Genomic DNA, 19,134 nt, shown 5'->3' on the forward strand with positions numbered 1-19,134 from the left:
GGAGGAAATGGACATCGAATCGTCTAAAATTTCTGCAGGGACTGAGGAACGATCAAATCGGCACACAATCCAGTGTTCAATTCGTCCCAAACGAGTCTGTGAAAGCGCAGGAAATCTGATGGAAACCATAATCCGATCAACTTTGGGTTGATTCAGCGTGATGAATCTCCTACGATCTATCCTTTCTAATCTCGCCAAGCTCTTTGATTCGCTCGACCAGATTGCACCTGTCGTCGTCACAGCGAAAATCATGATGCAGGAATTATGGGCACCCTCCTGCGGCTGGGACCAACCAGTACCTCATTCCATCGAGCTGAAGTAAGAAAACTCTCGGCGCACCGTGGGATGAACCCCAAACTTAGGTGGACAAAAGTAATTACGCTAAAACCGTTAGTCCTAGGTATATAGTATGTTCGGAGTAATTTTGTTATTTTAACTTTCGCATTTTTTGGTGAATTGTTCGCAAGAATCAGAAGCAACGTCAAGCAAATCAAAATGACATCTGCCTGTTTCGAGGGCCTGTGGGAGGCGGCGGTAAAGACGGCTAAGTGGCATTTATTTCGGCAGTAAAGCATAATAATCGAAATTACCTACGAAACTGCCGCGTCGCAGTCATCTGCGACTTTGCACTTTCTACCCTAGTTACTTGCGCAAATTCGCGTTCCGGGACACAACGAAGGTCCATCTATCGGGGATCAACTTTCTGGTAAGCGCCATCACTTGCAGATCGGGAGCCGAGACGCTGCAGTCATTGGTAGGCACTTCTAGGTTCTGTTTCGTGTCCTCCTGTTATAGCGCCGATGAGATGTTCATCGAAGAGTTGGTACCACCTGTCTACCACCTCGCACTCGTTTGTGACCACGTTTCCCTTCGCGTCCCTCACATATTACGCTTCGATTGATGCCCTTTACTAGATTGGTTCACATCCTCATAGAACTTGCGCGTGTAGCCTCGAATAGTTGTTCTAGCTCTTTGTATTCTCTGTCCTTCTTCTGGTAAGTTTTTCTCGTCAGGATCGTGGTCAACTCATTCCGCACTGGTGGATACTTGGCCAAATTCTTATTCGTGGCAATACTTAGACAGTATTTTCCAAATTGTTTTTTCCTCTCCGTCGCTTGTTGGCATTTCCCGTCAAACCAATCATTTCGTGCACACGAAATTATTGGTCTTCTTCATGTAGCATCGCAGTTGCGGCCCTATTAACGGCCGAGCGTATCCTGCTTCATCCGTCTTCGAAGATTGAAGTGTGGGGGTTGAATGCCCCCGGTACAGAATATCGCTTATCCCAGCATCAGAAGATGCCTCGCGCAATATACCATCTCGGCAGCAACACACTGTGCGACCGATGCAACGAACTGTCTGAAGAGTTCGGTGCATCATCGTATCGGCAATCGTCGGTGTCGTCTAGATTCCGACTGCGTTCAAAGACCTGACTGCTGAGCAGCCAGTCGCATTCGGTGGGCTAAACATCCAAGACATAGACGATTCTTCGTAGCAGTAATTTAGGCTTTGCACATGAAGCACAGAGTTCACACAAAGAAAAGTAAAGGATACCTAATATACCGTCGATAGTTTGGAGCGCACATGTACTGTTACTAGGTAATCCAGGTCTCCAGGTGGCTTTGTAGATATCTTTGCAAGGAAAGAAAGTGTCTAAAGTCTGATCTCTAGACCTCGGAAAGCTACAAAGTTGATGGATCGAAGGTCGTTATCATTCGAGTCGGTGTGCAGGCTATGAGACCTGCTAACCGGTCTATACATTTCGTACCAATCTGTATGTTCATATCCCCAATGACGATTATGAAGTCCCGTGACGAACAGATATCGTACGTTGCCTCCAGAGGCACATAGGATACTTTCTTCTCGCCGTCGGATCTACCTTCGTATTGAAAATGCACATTTATGGTGGCGTAATTGAAGAAACGGCCTTTTACCATCAGCATACACATCCTCTCGTTGACTACTTTCCAATCCATCAGGCTATCCTGCGTTCTGCTCATTATTACAATGCCCGTTTCCAGCTTGTTGATTGCTCCACCACGCTGGTAAAATAGGGCCTTGCCACCACGGATCTTTAACACCTTCTCGCCAGATCTCGGAAACAAATCTCCTGCAGTGCCACGATAACAAACTTTGCTTTGCTTATTTAGGCTTTATTTTTCCTTAACGTCACGAGCCAAAAGCAATAACTTTGTGAGGAAAGATCCTAGAGATTTGCAATATTCTGCAAAAACGTGTATTTTGAGTCTTTCAATAATCGGCTAGAACCATATATTCTTGTAAAATGCAACCAACATACGCTAAGTATGAAAAACTTATTTTTAAAGAATTTCCAAAGAAAATGCTCTATAGTTCTGCACTCGATAGAGATAGAAATGTCATTTCGTTAGTAAAGTAGTTTGCCTTGATATTTTATAACTTTGCCGAAGAAACCATGTATCTATCTGCTAACACAACATAATGGACCTGTATCGAGCCTATAGTATGCTTGCCGTACTCTTATTTGGGTGGTTGGGGACCAGCGGAAGCCATACAAATTTATAGTACTTGACTTAAGCCTTAAGATGAAGCACTGATTTCATAAAGCCACTTGCTCCATTTTACCCCATGGGCTCGTGAAGCTGTGGAAATTTAAAGCTTGAATATGCGATAACTTAGCAAGTAAAGGTCCAAGAGATTTGCGATCTTCTGCAAAAACGTGTACTTTAAGTGCTTCGATAAATTCCTAGAACAATGTGTTTTTGTAAAATGCAACGCACAAAAGCTAAGTATGAAAAACTAATTTTTAAAGAAATTTTAAAGAATATGCCCTATAGTTCAGCACTCGAAAAAGATAGAAATTTTATTTCTTCAGAAAAGTTGCTTGTTTTTACATTATTTACAACTTTGCTGAAAAAACTATGTCTATATTTTGTATCACAAAAAAGTTTTTTTATTTTCATAATAGTAAGCAATGACTAACTTTGGACAGTTTTAGATTAATGGGGATATTCATACGAACAAAAGTGCTGAAGACCATAAATGATAAAATGAAAGCAAAAGACACTAGGAAAAAAGTTCCACTTTTCGCCCCTTTGGACCACTGTGCACTGGCCCCGTAATTTTCCTGTACTCTTACAGCCAGCTGCGAAGTCTGTCGATAAAGAAGGGTAATCGCTAAAGACGGTATAAACCCAAGGCTTTGCTTTTTTTTGGAGAGGATGATTTCCAATACTTTTGTTGAAACGAAGACCCCATTATCAACAAGACAGTTATTTTTCCATATAAACGTCATGCGTCACCATCATCAGCGCTTCTTTTAGCGAAGGTGGTAAGGCAATGAGTGTTAATAAGCTCTCTAAAATTCTGTATTGGTGTGTCCAGGTTTAACTATGTTGACATGGTGGTAGGAATATTAACACTCATTCACATAGATGCATTCACAGACCACGACAGAGCGAGCTATCATCCGTGACTTCTGAGTATTGACAGAGCTGCCAGTCTTCTTGTTAGAGGAGTCTTTGGTGTTGGCACGCCTGTTCCAAGATGAAATAAGTCAGGGCTTGTGTTCCTATTTAGATGTGATTAGTGAATTGAATTTCTCTAATATTTTGCGGTTGTATATTAAAGCTTGAAATTTCATGATATTATTAGTTAATTGCAGTTATCACAACAACGCCCCAGTTCCTTTAATCCTCTAACGAGCAACACCGTAAAAACGGTGCGATCAAGCTAATGATTATTTTATCATGAATGTACACACAAAAAACCTTAAGTTCTAATTTTTATGCAAAAATAATTATCTGGAGGAGCGCCAGGTAAGAAAAAGTCCAATTTCTCTTTTTGTTTTTTCATGTCTAACGCTCTGCCCAGATATTTTTTCAATTCAGATATATTACAAAATTAAAATAAGGCATGAAATTTACTCATAGAACATTTTTTTAGGTCAATCATTTTATTCTAGATGTCCTTTTGCTTCAAAAGTAAAAAACGGAATACGCGCATTAATTGTTTTCGGAATTTTTCGGAATTTTTGTTTTTGAAAGATGATAACTTTTGAATGCATGGTTAGAATGTTATGATATTAGTATCAAAATGCCAGGAAATCTGTTCTGAACACATTTTGTATATTGCTAATTAAAAACAAATTTCGTATGCGGATCTGGAGCTCCAAAAGCGAAGGCCGTCTACAGACTGTCTTACCCGTTAGAGGGTTAAATACCCGTCAAAAAATCCTCAATACAATCCAAGTTCCAAACATTCTGGTAATAAAACCGAAATTCAGTCGTTAGAATACCGCCAATAAGATAGGATTATTGGCTGAGCCCAAATTTTCGCAAAATACATTCTCGATAAAAATAATTTGGAAGCCGCGTTCCCTGCACTCAGACGTAGAAACTTGGCCAGTGAATTGCAGAATATAATGTACGCCACCTGGTTTCAAATCGCTAATCTTAGCAAGCGATCTGTTTGTGTATAGAAAACACGTGGCAGCATTATCAGTTAATTTACAGCAGTCATGGCGAAAACAATCAAGCTCGATACTTCGTTCGTACTACGTTTTTATTCGAAAACTACGCTCGATGCTTTGTTCGTACTGCCAGCTCCAGCCCGAAGCGAAAAAGTTAGATATCATGAGGCACTTGGTGTTTGGCGGAAATACCCGTTCCGGTATTTACAAAATCGTCATGGTTGCAACCGTAAAGTGCAGCAAACGCTGAAGAGGAAAACCGAGAGCAGGTGGCCTCATCATGTGCGAAGTGCGACGTCGTGATCGTAAGAGATAACGAGACCTACTTGATGCTGAACGGCAAAGACTACCAAGGGACCCCCCCAAGGATGTAAGCGATTACGTCTAATATATGTCCTAGAGCAAGTTTTCGAAGAAGGTCGGCAAGACGGAAATGTCCAAGCCGTTATTCTTACCTTCGAGGCTAACGGAGAATAGAGAGATGTATAGTATTATGAAGTGTTTGCACAAAGTTGCCCACTTCATCAAGAACATGAATTTTGCACAGTAAATGCTGATACTACTACAAACCACGTTAACCTCGGAGTGCCTACAAACGACAACAGCGTGCCGGCTTCCGATTTCAAAGAGATCCGGCGAGAAATCCGTCAGCTGAAGAATAATAGAGCCGCTGGAAAGGACCGACTCCCGGCTGAACTTTACAAAAATGGTCAAGAACCGCTAGCAACGGTACTTTACTGGCTGATTTCAAGGATTTGGGAAGAAGAGAAACTACAGGAGGAGTGGGTGGAAGGCGTAGTCTGTCCCATCTACAAAATTGGCGACCGGCTAGACTGCTGTAACTACCGCGGCATTACGCTGGTCAACGCCGCCTACAAGATGCTCTCCCTGATTTTGTTGCGTCTATCCCCAATAGCAAGAGAATTCGTAGGGCATTATCAGACGTGCTTTATGGGGGCTCGTGCTACTACGGATCAAATTTTTACTCTCCGACAAATCCTCCAGAAATGTTGAGAGTACAACGTGCCCACGCATCATATTTTCACGGATTTCAGGGCAGCATACGATACAGTTGAACGAGCACAGCTATGGCAGATAATGCACGAGTACGGTTTTCCGGACAAACTGACGCGGCTGATTAAAGCTACTCTAGAGCGAGTGATGTGCAACGTGCGCGTTTCGGGGACACTGTCGAGTCCTTTCGAATCGCGCAGAGGGTTGCAGCAAGGGGATGGACTGTCATGTACCCAAGTAACACACAAAACAAGTTCTTCAAAGAAAGTAGTCGTTTAAGGGTACTATTAACGTACTTTGAAAACATGTGTCGTTATTATTAAGGTTTTGAAATGTTTTGTGATAACATGAATTTATTTGACAGCTCATATCAAATGAATAATGTTTGTTTTTGTCAACATGTCAACACAAAGTTTTTATTATATCTCCATTACTAAATCTCAACTACTGGAAGAACAAGTTGTAGGTTATGCTATAATAACGTTTTAAAATGGAATGAAATAACCTGATACATACTTCTTTCAATTGTTGTTTGATTAGACTTCAATTTTTTGCGCTTTTCTGGTAATAGAGAAGTTCTGATGTATGTAATGTTATACTATTCTATAACAAGCTGTGTTGCTTGGGTATGCTATTCAATAGCGCTATTGAAGAAGTGATCCGGCGAGCGGGCATCGAAACGCGCGGAACGATCTTCAGCAAGAGTAGCCAACTTCTAGCCTTCGCAGACGACCTCGACATCATTACTAGAAACCTTGAGACGGTGGAGGCAATCTACGCCAGACTGAAAACGGAGGCTAGGAGGATAGAGTTACAAATCAATGCGTCGAAAACCAAATATATGGTAGGAAGAGGATCCAGAGAAAGCAACGTTTGCCTCCCACGGCCAGTGACTATTGATGATGATGAACTGGAAGTGGTTGATGAGTTCGTATATTTGGGATCTCTAGTCACCGCTTGACAATAATAGGAGTAAGGAGATCCAACGACGCATTCAAGCTGGAAATCGTACCTACTTTTCCCTCCGCACGATGCTTCGATCTGGGAGCATGCGCCGCGGCACAAAGCTGAAGATATACAAAACGTTTATCAGACCGGTAGTCCTCTACGCACTTGACTTTTCTTACTTGGCGGAATACAAACGGAAAGCGGAGAGTAGCGGAGGCGTATGAATCACGAGCTACAGGCACTGCTTGGAGAGATTCCCATCGTACACCTGGCGAAAGTTAGGAGACTACGGTGGGCCGGCCACGTCGCAAGGATGCCGGATGACTGTGCACTGAAATCCGTTCTCTTCAAGAGCCCCACCGGCACCAGAAATAGAGGGGCCCAACGTGCTAGTTGGCTCGACCAGGTTGAAGCTGACTTGCGTGTGTCGAGACGCGAAACGAATTAGCGCCGAGTAGCCCAGGACCGAGTACAATGGAGAGGAATTCTTGACACGGCAAGAGCCACCCCGGCTCTCGGCTGCTAAAGTAAGTAAGTACTTAAACACACTCAATCGGACGTCAGAATTGGAACCGCATTCTCGCAGAGATGGAAGATTACTTCATTAAGTACGATATGAGAAGCTTCCCTGCCTTACGTTGCCATGTGTAACGGCGGAAGGGAAGTATCGTGTGTGGCCAGACACTGTATTCAATATACTGTTGAATAGAGAAGAACCGCCGGTAGAAACTGAATAAAGATTGAGAAAGATAGGTAGGCTGTGGATCTGTCAATTCTGGATGATGTAAAGATGGAGCTGTAAAATAATCAAACAGTTATGAAATCCGTCACACTGCGAATACGACTGAGGACGAACCACTGGCCGGCTAGTTGGTCCTCGATTTTCCATCGATTGACCCCTTCTTACCCAGGCATACAAAATTCTCTCCTGTATCTTGTTCCACAAATTGAGTCTGTCACTAGAATTCTTACTAGACGAATCCATTGTGATTTTCGAGATGAACAATGACAAATCGTGTAGATTCAACTTTCAGGCGTACCACCTGTTTACAGGCTTCAAGACAGCGTACGATTCGATAGAGCGAAATGAACTATGGCAAAGTTTGATTGAACTCGCAATGAACTCCAAATAAATGGTAATATTCCGGCTGGTACCACGAGGAAGTAGGGATAGGAGTTACTGGATAAGAGACTGTTGGGTAAAGACCAACGTACCGTAGATTGCTTGTAAACAATCTCAAATAGATAAAAAAAACTTTATTTTATAGGTTTTCCTTTCCTTCAAGTTTTGGTCTCTTTGTCTACTTGTTTTTCTAGTCTAGTTATTTTTTTATTTTTCTTCGTTTACTATTTTTACTAATTTAATCTAATTTACCATTAGAATAAGAAACACCAACTTATGTGTCAAAAACACTAATAGATAAGTGAGAATACTATCCACTCCTTACTGTACTTAATATGGGTCAACGCCACATTGCTATCAGTCGATACTGAAGTGTAAATATTCATATTAAATTATTGCGGATGAAAATACAGATACGGTTGACCGCAACAACCCTGCGGCTCTCTTCAATATTCGTTGACCCGAAATAATTGCATCATTTAGCAGATCTAGATGCACAGACGATTTATAGACGTGGAGAAGTAGCTTTTCTTATGCTAATAATCGAACAGTTTAAATTCTCTATGAAGTCAACGATCTCTGCTGCTTTGCAGTACGACAACGTACGGCGTCGAAACTAATTTCAAATTATTTTAACTAATAACTTATAACCGTTCAAAGCCGCAATATGCCATATGCCTAAGCGTGCGGTATTATTTTATTCAAAACTGACGATGTTGAGTTTCAGGCAGGGAGCGTCAGCCTGTACGTACTACCATGCTAGCACATTTGGATTTGCAACGAGAAAACTGTTTCCGAGTGCATTAGTGTTGACCGAACAGTCTGCCGTAGTCTCCAGTTTCACCCCGGAAATACTCACTAAGCCCATCACTATAAATTTTATTCACACATTTCACTGAACTGTTGGGACCTCAACACAACCCAAAACAAGCCGGGCCATTTGTCACAGTAGGCTAGCGACCGGAATGACGTGGCTAGGCTAGGCTAGGTTAGGTGCAGCCCTGCGAAAGAGGGGGTTGAGGACTTGGTTAAGGGAAAATGCAAAGCAATTGAAATACCAGTTGCTGACAGAAACCGTAGTAGTGTCCCGCTTTGCCAGCCCACTGCCCGCCGCGCCAGTCAGCCGGTCACTGGAGCTCTGCCAGTTTGTTGGTGCATTCTTTTTACGATTTGCCGACTTCCGCTGACCCTCGGTGTCGGGGTGTCTCCATTCAGAGCCAGAGAGAGGCAGAGGCAACCGGGACCACGTCCCGTGACGTCTGACTGCAATAAATTTACACCATTACGGTACCGCCACGACCGAGTCCGCCAATGAGTAGTGTTTGCAAAATTGTGCACTGAACCGCACCCAAGCACGAAAGCAGCCCGGCCGGGTGGTGCGGTGTGGTGTCAGGAAGCGAGGGGGTCCTTACAATGATGGCGTAGATAACATGTACACAGCAGACAGAGGCAGCTCTACGGCGTTGTTGTCTAGCACAGCAGTACAGTGACACTTTTTGACACACTGCTCGGTGAACCTCTGAACTCTGGCTGATGCAGTTGCAGCTAGGTTTTTCCTACTGTGATAAATTTATGCAAAAGTAATACTTTTGCCATTATTTCTGCGTTTGCTGACGAAAGATGAACCTCAAAATTTCATCCTAAGCACTCCGGCTGTGTCCAGCAGCTTGAAACTAAACTGAGACCAAATTCGAAACAAAACCAACCGCAGAATGCAGGCCGGATTCTTGTTACAAAAACCTCTCAAAGTAACAATTAAAAAGTTAATTTTTCACTCAAGCCTCAATGGCAGAATAAACTTTTGCCGGCAAGCTGCGGCTTTGACGAGAGATATGGTTTCCGTAGTAACCTATAGAGCAAATCATACAGAAACCAGTTTATTAATAGCGTATCCTACCAACCCAGGCTCCGGAAGAACTCTCAAAAAATTTGCAAAATGAATTTTTCTTCCGAGCTAAATCCACCAGTTTAGTCGCAAAACATTTCATAGTGAGAGCTGAAGTGGGTCAAATCAGTAAGCAAAGCTTCTTTTGGGTGCAGTTGGCATATGCACAATGGAGCATAACGTATATCCGCTGGATGCTGAGCCTTCATGATGGAATGCTTGGACATGTTTCGTTCCGATGGAAATTTTACGCAGTGATCCGGAAAATGCTTTTAGGAAGACTTCACAATGTGGTCGATGAAAATGAAATTTTAAATGCGTCAGATGCTTCCATTTATCAATGAAACATTTACCAAAAAGAAACAAACACTGCATTCAACTTCCATGCCTTCTAAAAATCTCCAAAACCAACCGAAACGAACCAACCAATATCTGTAAAATCATGGTCCGAGGTTTTCGCCTCAAGACCTCCACTGACTGGTACTGCCTTCCGTCTGCCTGCCGCAGCGCACGTGGCATCGAGAACGAGCGAGCCAGTGAGAGAGCGAGCGAGGAAAAATCAGAGAAAAGTGAATCGGATATTTTTAAACGAATAAAACTGCACCCCGAGGGCAATGTTTCACGATGATTTACGGTCGGTGAACGGCAAATTTCCGCTCGGAAGCGGAAACATATGTTAATGCCACTATGAAAATCTCTGTGCCATACATCTCACTTCCGAAGGGGGAATTGATGCCAACCGAAGTGTAAGTACTTACTTATCACGGAAAGCTGCACCCGTGTGTTCCGGGTGGGACTCTTGTGGAAGTCCACCCGGCACCGATAGACGCCACTGTCGGAGCTTTTGGTCTGTCGGATCTCCAACGTCGCCGGACTTCGGTTCGGGTAGAAGCTGGCTCGTCCATCGAAGGACGAATTGGAACTTCGATGCGATCCCTCGCGGGTATCACGGGCGTCAAATCTGAAAAGGAAATTGACAAAATAAAACATCAAATTGAGTAAAGGTCATTACAGTTTTACAAGACGGAGGGAGGAGAAGGTCACACAAGAAAAAAACAAAAAAAAACCCAACAAGACAAGTCTCATCTCATCCAATAATGAAGTCATTTTCTCGCCGTTTCGTTCTCATTTACTCTCAAAGGAACTGGCATGGCACTGGATGGCGGTGGCAAACATAGTAATCCCGGTGACTCGCGCCGCCACCCTCTTCACGGGCCGGGCGGGGACAAGCGCCTTTCCGTGCGTCGAACCACCATGGGAAAACACAAGACGCTGTGCTCATTTTGAATTACTTTCTCATTAAAAGCTAATCAAAACGCAAATTGAAAATAATGAAAGCGACTTTGCGGTGGCAACGGCACAAGGCCAGTGCTGGAAACCCCACCTCGGACGGAGACGGGTGGCAACCCGAGGGGACGCGGAATGTGCCTACACTCTGGCTGGCAGTAACAGCAGCACCGGCAGCCACCACATAAAGAGGATACACAGCTTACGGGCTTTGTTATGCTGCTGCTGTTGCTGTCGGTGGAAGCAGCAGCAGCCGCTTGTTCGTTTCCGCGAGCGAGCGCACACACAACTAGCGAGTTCCTTAAAACTGAACTAAGCGGACGGAAAAAAGGAATTTATAATGCAATCACATCAAGTAATAAAGGCACACCGTTTCCGAAGCTCATTCATATATATGCGAAGGAAAGTCGTGCAGCTGAGGAGTGCTGGCTGAATGATCTCCACTCGGCACACTCGGAAAGTTTGGTTCGAGTTGTTTTATGGTTTTTGGCGCTTGAGAAATTTTCGCTTGAAAAGTTGCTCACGGACTCGTTTCCGCTCAAGTCTGCTAATGTTCGTAGTTTAGTTTTTGCGGTTGTTATTGTTCTACGCAGTACCGTAAAGTTTATTATTTAAATTGAGTTTATTGCTCTCTCGTTATGTTCTACTTTGTTTTGTGTTTTAGAGGTATTTTCGAGAATGTAAAAGATGAAGAAAAAATATTGCGTTTAAAACTAGTATGTTTCTCGCTAATTAACCCAGCAGAGAGAATTTTCATGGCCGGTGAACGGCTGGATAATGCGTAACACGGTCTTCATAGATGGTTTCTTTGGCAAAGTTGTATAGAATATAAAGGCAAACAACTTTGCTGAAGAAACAAAATTTCTATCTTCGTCGAATGCTGAGCTATGGAGCATATTCTTTGAAACTTCTTTAAAAATAATTTTTTCATACTTAGCTTTTGTTAGTTGAATTTTACGAGCATGCATTGTTCTAGGCAATTATCGAAGCACTCAAAATACACGTTCATGCAGAAGACCGCAAATCTCCTGTACCTTCACTTGCTAAGTTATCGCAAATTCCAAATTTAAATTTCCATAACTTCACAAGCGTATGGGGTAAAACGGGGCAAATGGATTTATGAAATCAGTACTTCACCTTAAGGTTTAGTTCGAGTATAAACTTTTATAGGTGCCGCTTGTCCCCAACCGCCCAAATGAGAGTACAGCAAGCGTACGTTCTATGTGTTTCGCGTTCGCAATAGGCTCGATAAACGTCCACTTTTTTATGTTAGTAGACAGATACATGTGTTTTTTGCGGCAAACCTCTCTGATTTGGATGAACCTTTACAAACGTGTTTGATAGGAGGAAATATGCACCTTCCTCAAGTTTTGGCGCCATTTTGATTCGAGGCTCATTTTTAAAAAGGGCGTATTTTTTTCATGTGCATTATGTTTGAAAGATATTATCTTGACAAGTATCGATTTTACAAAATTTATGTCAAAGAAAAATTGTAAAAAAATGATTTTTGAACATAAAAAAATATGCACTGAAAAAAATATAAACGATATAAACAACATACTTTCAACTATTTTTAGTCAAAATTACAGTTATGTTTACTCACTAGACCACTAGAACATTGCAAATTATTTTTAAAGTTTTTGAAATTATCTTGAAAAATCGGAGAGCAAACTATACTTTGTGGGAAACAAGTCGATTTTTTAATAAAATCAATTGTGTGTGGGCTCTAAAGCTTAAAAAACTCGAAAAATGAGTGTACGGTGTGTTAACGCGTTCAAGACCAAACAGAAATGGAAATTCAAGCAATAGAATTTGCAACAATCGCCATTTTTTCTTTCTTTTCGTAGGATTTTGCATCGTAAACAATAACATATATATGAAAAGCAAAAAAGATTTGGTTTTCTCGTTTAAACTTTAGGTAAAATGCATTGTTTTGGTCGATTAAAAAATTGTCTTTCTCTTCAGTTTCTCAACACTGGGAAGACACAAACTTTATAAAATTTTTGTAATAGCCTTATTGACTAATGTTCCATGGAAGATTCAAAAATTTCTCGAGTTCGATTAGTTTTTAATTTTTTTTTGTTTTATTTAGAGAGTCCTTATCCCACTACCACAGGGGTGAGGAGTCTCAAACCATCATAAAATAAATTCATGCCTCCTTGGTTCCACTTGAATGATTAGTTCTCTAGTTATGCAGAAATTTGTGTTTCATTTGTATGGGAGCCCCCCCTCTTAGTGGGGTGGGGAGGGGTCTCTAACCATCATAAGAACTTCTCGTTTTAATTGGCTGTCAGTCTATTGATAGTAGAACAGATTTTGTAATCTTTCCAACGTTTCAACTGTGTATTTCAGTCTTCTTCAGGGTTTGCTACAATGTGTTACATGTTAGGTTTGTCGTAAAATCCACATTTCAAACACAAGCAATTCTAACAAACGAAATAATGTAGATGGCCTTAACCATGCATATGCAGGATTGTTAGCCAGCCTAAAACCTACCAACACCCATACCCATACCAATTAAATTAAAATAGGAAACAAAATATACAATACAGTTAGTGGACGTAAGACCGTCAGTGTACATACAGGAAAAACAGGTGCAATGATCCAGGTAATTAGACAAAATAACAGGCTTTTAAATCAAACTTTACGACAGACAACAGTTTTAAATCTATCCCTGCACAAAACAGATGTGTTACAAAAACAATTTTAACGACAAGGAATTTCTACGAGACACAGATACTTGACAAAGAGCAGACAGTATTGTACTTATAATTTAAAAAACATTTTACGACAGACCTAACATGTAACACATTGTAGCAATCCCTGAAGAAGACCGATATACACAATTGAAACGTTGAAAAGATTACAGAATCTGTTCTACTATCAATAGACTCACAGCCAATTAAAACGAGAATATTAAATTCTACAAAACAAATTGTTCATAAGAACCTTTCCTTGTCCCAAAAACCCCTACATGCAAATTTTCATGCCGATCGGTTTAGTAGTTTTAGATTCTATAAGGAACAAACATCAGGAACAGAACAGACAGACAGACAGACAGACAGACAGACAGACAGACAGACAGACAGACAGACAGACAGACAGACAGACAGACAGACAGACAGACAGACAGACAGACAGACAGACAGACAGACAGACAGACAGACAGACAGACAGACAGACAGACAGACAGACAGACAGACAGACAGACAGACAGACAGACAGACAGACAGACAGACAGACAGACAGACAGACAGACAGACAGACAGACAGACAGACAGACAGACAGACAGACAGACAGACAGACAGACAGACAGACAGACAGACAGACAGACAGACAGACAGACAGACAGACAGACAGACAGACAGACAGACAGACAGACAGACAGACAGACAGACAGACAGACAGACAGACAGACAGACAGACAGACAGACAGACAGACAGACAGACAGACAGACAGACAGACAGACAGACAGACAGACAGACAGACAGACAGACAGACAGACAGACAGACAGACAGACAGACAGACAGACAGACAGACAGACAGACAGACAGACAGACAGACAGACAGACAGACAGACAGACAGACAGACAGACAGACAGACAGACAGACAGACAGACAGACAGACAGACAGACAGACAGACAGACAGACAGACAGACAGACAGACAGACAGACAGACAGACAGACAGACAGACAGACAGACAGACAGACAGACAGACAGACAGACAGACAGACAGACAGACAGACAGACAGACAGACAGACAGACAGACAGACAGACAGACAGACAGACAGACAGACAGACAGACAGACAGACAGACAGACAGACAGACAGACAGACAGACAGACAGACAGACAGACAGACAGACAGACAGACAGACAGACAGACAGACAGACAGACAGACAGACAGACAGACAGACAGACAGACAGACAGACAGACAGACAGACAGACAGACAGACAGACAGACAGACAGACAGACAGACAGACAGACAGACAGACAGACAGACAGACAGACAGACAGACAGACAGACAGACAGACAGACAGACAGACAGACAGACAGACAGACAGACAGACAGACAGACAGACAGACAGACAGACAGACAGACAGACAGACAGACAGACAGACAGACAGACAGACAGACAGACAGACAGACAGACAGACAGACAGACAGACAGACAGACAGACAGACAGACAGACAGACAGACAGACAGACAGACAGACAGACAGACAGACAGACAGACAGACAGACAGACAGACAGACAGACAGACAGACAGACAGACAGACAGACAGACAGACAGACAGACAGACAGACAGACAGACAGACAGACAGACAGACAGACAGACAGACAGACAGACAGACAGACAGACAGACAGACAGACAGACAGACAGACAGACAGACAGACAGACAGACAGACAGACAGACAGACAGACAGACAGACAGACAGACAGACAGACAGACAGACAGACAGACAGACAGACAGACAGACAGACAGACAGACAGACAGACAGACAGACAGACAGACAGACAGACAGACAGACAGACAGACAGACAGACAGACAGACAGACAGACAGACAGACAGACAGACAGACAGACAGACAGACAGACAGACAGACAGACAGACAGACAGACAGACAGACAGACAGACAGACAGACAGACAGACAGACAGACAGACAGACAGACAGACAGACAGACAGACAGACAGACAGACAGACAGACAGACAGACAGACAGACAGACAGACAGACAGACAGACAGACAGACAGACAGACAGACTTAAGGATGCCGCACGACAGTACGACGAAAACAGTTCTCTTCAAAAACCCACCGGCACCAGGAACAAGGAGGCTCCACGTACAGGATGGCTCGACCAGGTCGAAAGTGATTTGCGATTTCTGAGACGTGTGACTCAAGATCGAATTGAATAAAGACGACTGCATATAATACCACGGAGTTGTTTTGTCGACTGTAGAATTTAATATTCTCGTTTTAATTGTGCGACAAAAACAATTGTAACGACAAGTAATTTCTATGAGACACAGATAATTGACCAAGAGCAGACAGTATTGTACGTATAATTTAAAAACATTTTACGACAGACCCAACATGTAACACATTGTAGCAATCCCTGAAGAAGACTGAAATACACAGTTGAAACGTTGGAAAGATTACAAAATCTGTTCTACTATCAATAGACTGACAGCCAATTAAAATGAGAATATAATACCACGAGTCACTTAAAATTAGAATTAACAATGAACTTGAGATTGTACTTGAAATCAGAGTTGAAATTGGTTTTGTGTTTACTGGCGGATTAGATTAGATTAAACTTCTCGGTCGGTGGTTTTCTACAGTAGGTGGAGGAAGAGCAGGGTTTCCAGCTAAATTTTCGAAAAGTCTTCACGAATCAAGAAAAAATGTCTTCACTTGTCTTAGGGTTTTCAGAATTTCTCGCCCATTTAAATTGCATGGTGAAGACATGTCTTCAAGTGAAGACATTTCAAAATAAATCCTCTAAAATGTCTTCAAAATGAAGACTTGTCTTCACTTCTAGCATCTCTGAGAAAGAGGCACATTTTGCGTCTAAAAATGGCCCAACCCATGTGGCTACATTAATAAGGGGGGTTGTAAGTCTCCTTTTGTCTAGCGCCTCTGTGGTTCATGGGTATACGGGTGCCAGCGAGCCACATGCCCAGGAGGCGGGTGTTGTGGGTTCGAATCCGGTTATAATCTCAGATTATAGCTTGGTTCGACCCATGCACCTTCCAGCATTGGGCAAAAGGTAGGATTCACAACGACAACTAGTCAAGCGTAGCTACCTATTACCTCTCCCCTTTCCTTTCCACTCTTTCCCCTCCATTCCTTTCCACTCTTTCCCCTCCATTCACATTCTTCATGACTTTCCCTTACCATCCCTTCAGTAGAACCATCGTTTCAAAAAAATACTAATGTATGTCTGACCGCATTTCAAAGTCATGACTAAAATCACGAGGTTTGGTCAAGTTAAACATAAACTTGAAATCTTACTTGAAATTGGTTTCAAATTGAAGTATGTACTTCTGTACTTACGTAACACTTACTGTCCCATTCTTCGCACGCTGTAACAGTCATTACAGCTATCAACTATGTTTGTTTGTTTGTGATTGAACCTTAAAGTAAGTTTGAAATTGGGCTTGGACTGGAGTTAAAATAGGTCACAAAATTTTGCTTAAAACTGAAATTAACCTAAACTTGTAATCAATGTTGCTAAGTTCATCGCGATGATTGCTCCTCGCCAGCTCATTGACGATTTAAATTTTGTCAATTGGTAACACTGTTTAATCCTATTCGCTCACGAAGAATCGTTGACGCAAAAGCTGATGAGAAAAATGTTGAATTGATGACGCTCGCAAATTCTCACTCGGGACATCTGTCTCATACCGATGGTTAATCGCTATCGACAAACCGAGGAAGTATTTTGCGATCGAACGTAAACAAATATATTTTTTTGCAAAACTATAAAAAATTCATTGTACAATCAAAGATGAAACGTTATTCGACTCACACATGATAATTATGAAGTCGTCAACATATACTCAGACCCAACCAGTAACTGCAAGCTGAAAATAACAAACAAAATGATTTCAAGATCTAAATAGTTTCAATGAAATGTGAACCTAGAGTACCATATGTGCCAACATATTATGAATAATATCTTAACATAATCTTTTTCAGGTTGTGAAATAATTTAGATGTTATGAAGTGATTTATATATTATTTCGCAAGATTGTATACTCCAAGTAGTTTAGGTGCTAACAGTCGAACTGAAAAAGTAACATAAGTGTTACAACTTTTTTGACGAATGATATACGATAGCGCAATTGCTTGTTTCTAAAAATTACTAAATTCATCTAAAAAGCTTAAATGTTAAATTCAACTAAATCAAGCATGGAAATGTTAATTCATCAAAACTCATCGTGATGATTCAATGTTGATGATGATGATTTGTGTTGGATTGCATTCATTGCGATCAGTTCATGCATGAAAAAGCGTGAGTTTTAATTTGCTGTTCTCTCACTCGCAGAAAATAATTCCCAGTTAGAAAACAATCGCCAGCGAATTTGACATTTTGGAATCACCTTTAAGAGCACTTCTTTCGGTCAATAGCAACACTGCTTGAAATTGGACTTGCAATCAGACATGAAATTGAGACATTAGACGAAAGATTATTTAAAATTAGACTTGAAACGTAGTTTACAATAAAATTCTAAATTTTACTTGAAGCTGGAGTAGCCTTTGAATTAGAGTTGAAATTGGGCTTAAAATTGAACATGAACGTGGATCTAAAATTTGATTTTTAATTTAAAATGGGTTTAAAATTGATCTTCAAATTTTAGTTGAAATCAAACTTACAATGGGGCATAAAGGTAGATCTGAAATTGGAATGGAAATGATGAATGATGAATGATGAATGATGAATGATGAATGATGAATGATGAATGATGAATGATGAATGATGAATGATGAATGATGAATGATGAATGATGAATGATGAATGATGAATGATGAATGATGAATGATGAATGATGAATGATGAATGATGAATGATGAATGATGAATGATGAATGATGAATGATGAATGATGAATGATGAATGATGAATGATGAATGATGAATGATGAATGATGAATGATGAATGATGAATGATGAATGATGAATGATGAATGATGAATGATGAATGATGAATGATGAATGATGAATGATGAATGATGAATGATGCATGACGAATGATGAATGATGAATGATGAATGATGAATGCAGCATTTTTAGCTTTTATTGACGAACTCTGTTCGTTTATTAGACCCTTCTGCCCCGTGAATTTTCTTTTAACGTCGGTGTTTTGATTGCTTTAGTAATATTTTTTGCTATTCAACTTTTATGTTCATCTACTACATTTTCCTTTATTATTTTACTCTGAGGATATTTCACTGTAATTTTTGTTTTGTTATTCTAAGTAGTAGCGAGAAGAAGCCTGTTTTGTTAAAACTTGGTGACTATCTGAACTCTGTAGTAAATTTGTTATTTAATACCGATCGGAACGTGGTGTCTCCAATCGAGTTGTTGCTGAAGACTCCGGTGGCCATTGGTTTTATTAGTACGCACCAATCACAACTCAAGAAGGCACGAGGCACGAATCAATCGCCTCGTCTACTCGTCTGTTCAAATGGTATTGTGCCTTTAATGGTCACACCGAGAGAGAGATATTATTTGCTATTCAACGATAATGATCAATGTCTCGCCTGAAAGCGTAAACTGAAAATAATTTGTTATGAACTTGCAATGCTCTAATTAATGAAAGGCAGTACATTGCTTATAATTGTGAGAAAGTACTCTGCTGATGGCACTGTATTGAAAATAACGGAAGTTTACTTCCCACTATTC

General features: G+C 41.3%; 1 protein-coding gene across 1 annotated transcript in view; it reads right to left on the reverse strand.

Annotated features, from left to right (window-relative positions):
- Positions 1–19,134, reverse strand: part of LOC128739455 (uncharacterized) — a 203,793-nt gene that overhangs the window by 172,604 nt on the left and 12,055 nt on the right. The window contains exon 3 of the mRNA XM_053834941.1: positions 10,179–10,381. Coding sequence (XP_053690916.1) covers positions 10,179–10,381 — 203 coding nt within the window. The remainder of the gene's footprint in view (positions 1–10,178; positions 10,382–19,134) is intronic.

The sequence above is a fragment of the Sabethes cyaneus genome, chromosome 3 (genome assembly GCF_943734655.1).
Source record: "Sabethes cyaneus chromosome 3, idSabCyanKW18_F2, whole genome shotgun sequence".
Classification (NCBI taxonomy): domain Eukaryota; kingdom Metazoa; phylum Arthropoda; class Insecta; order Diptera; family Culicidae; genus Sabethes; species Sabethes cyaneus.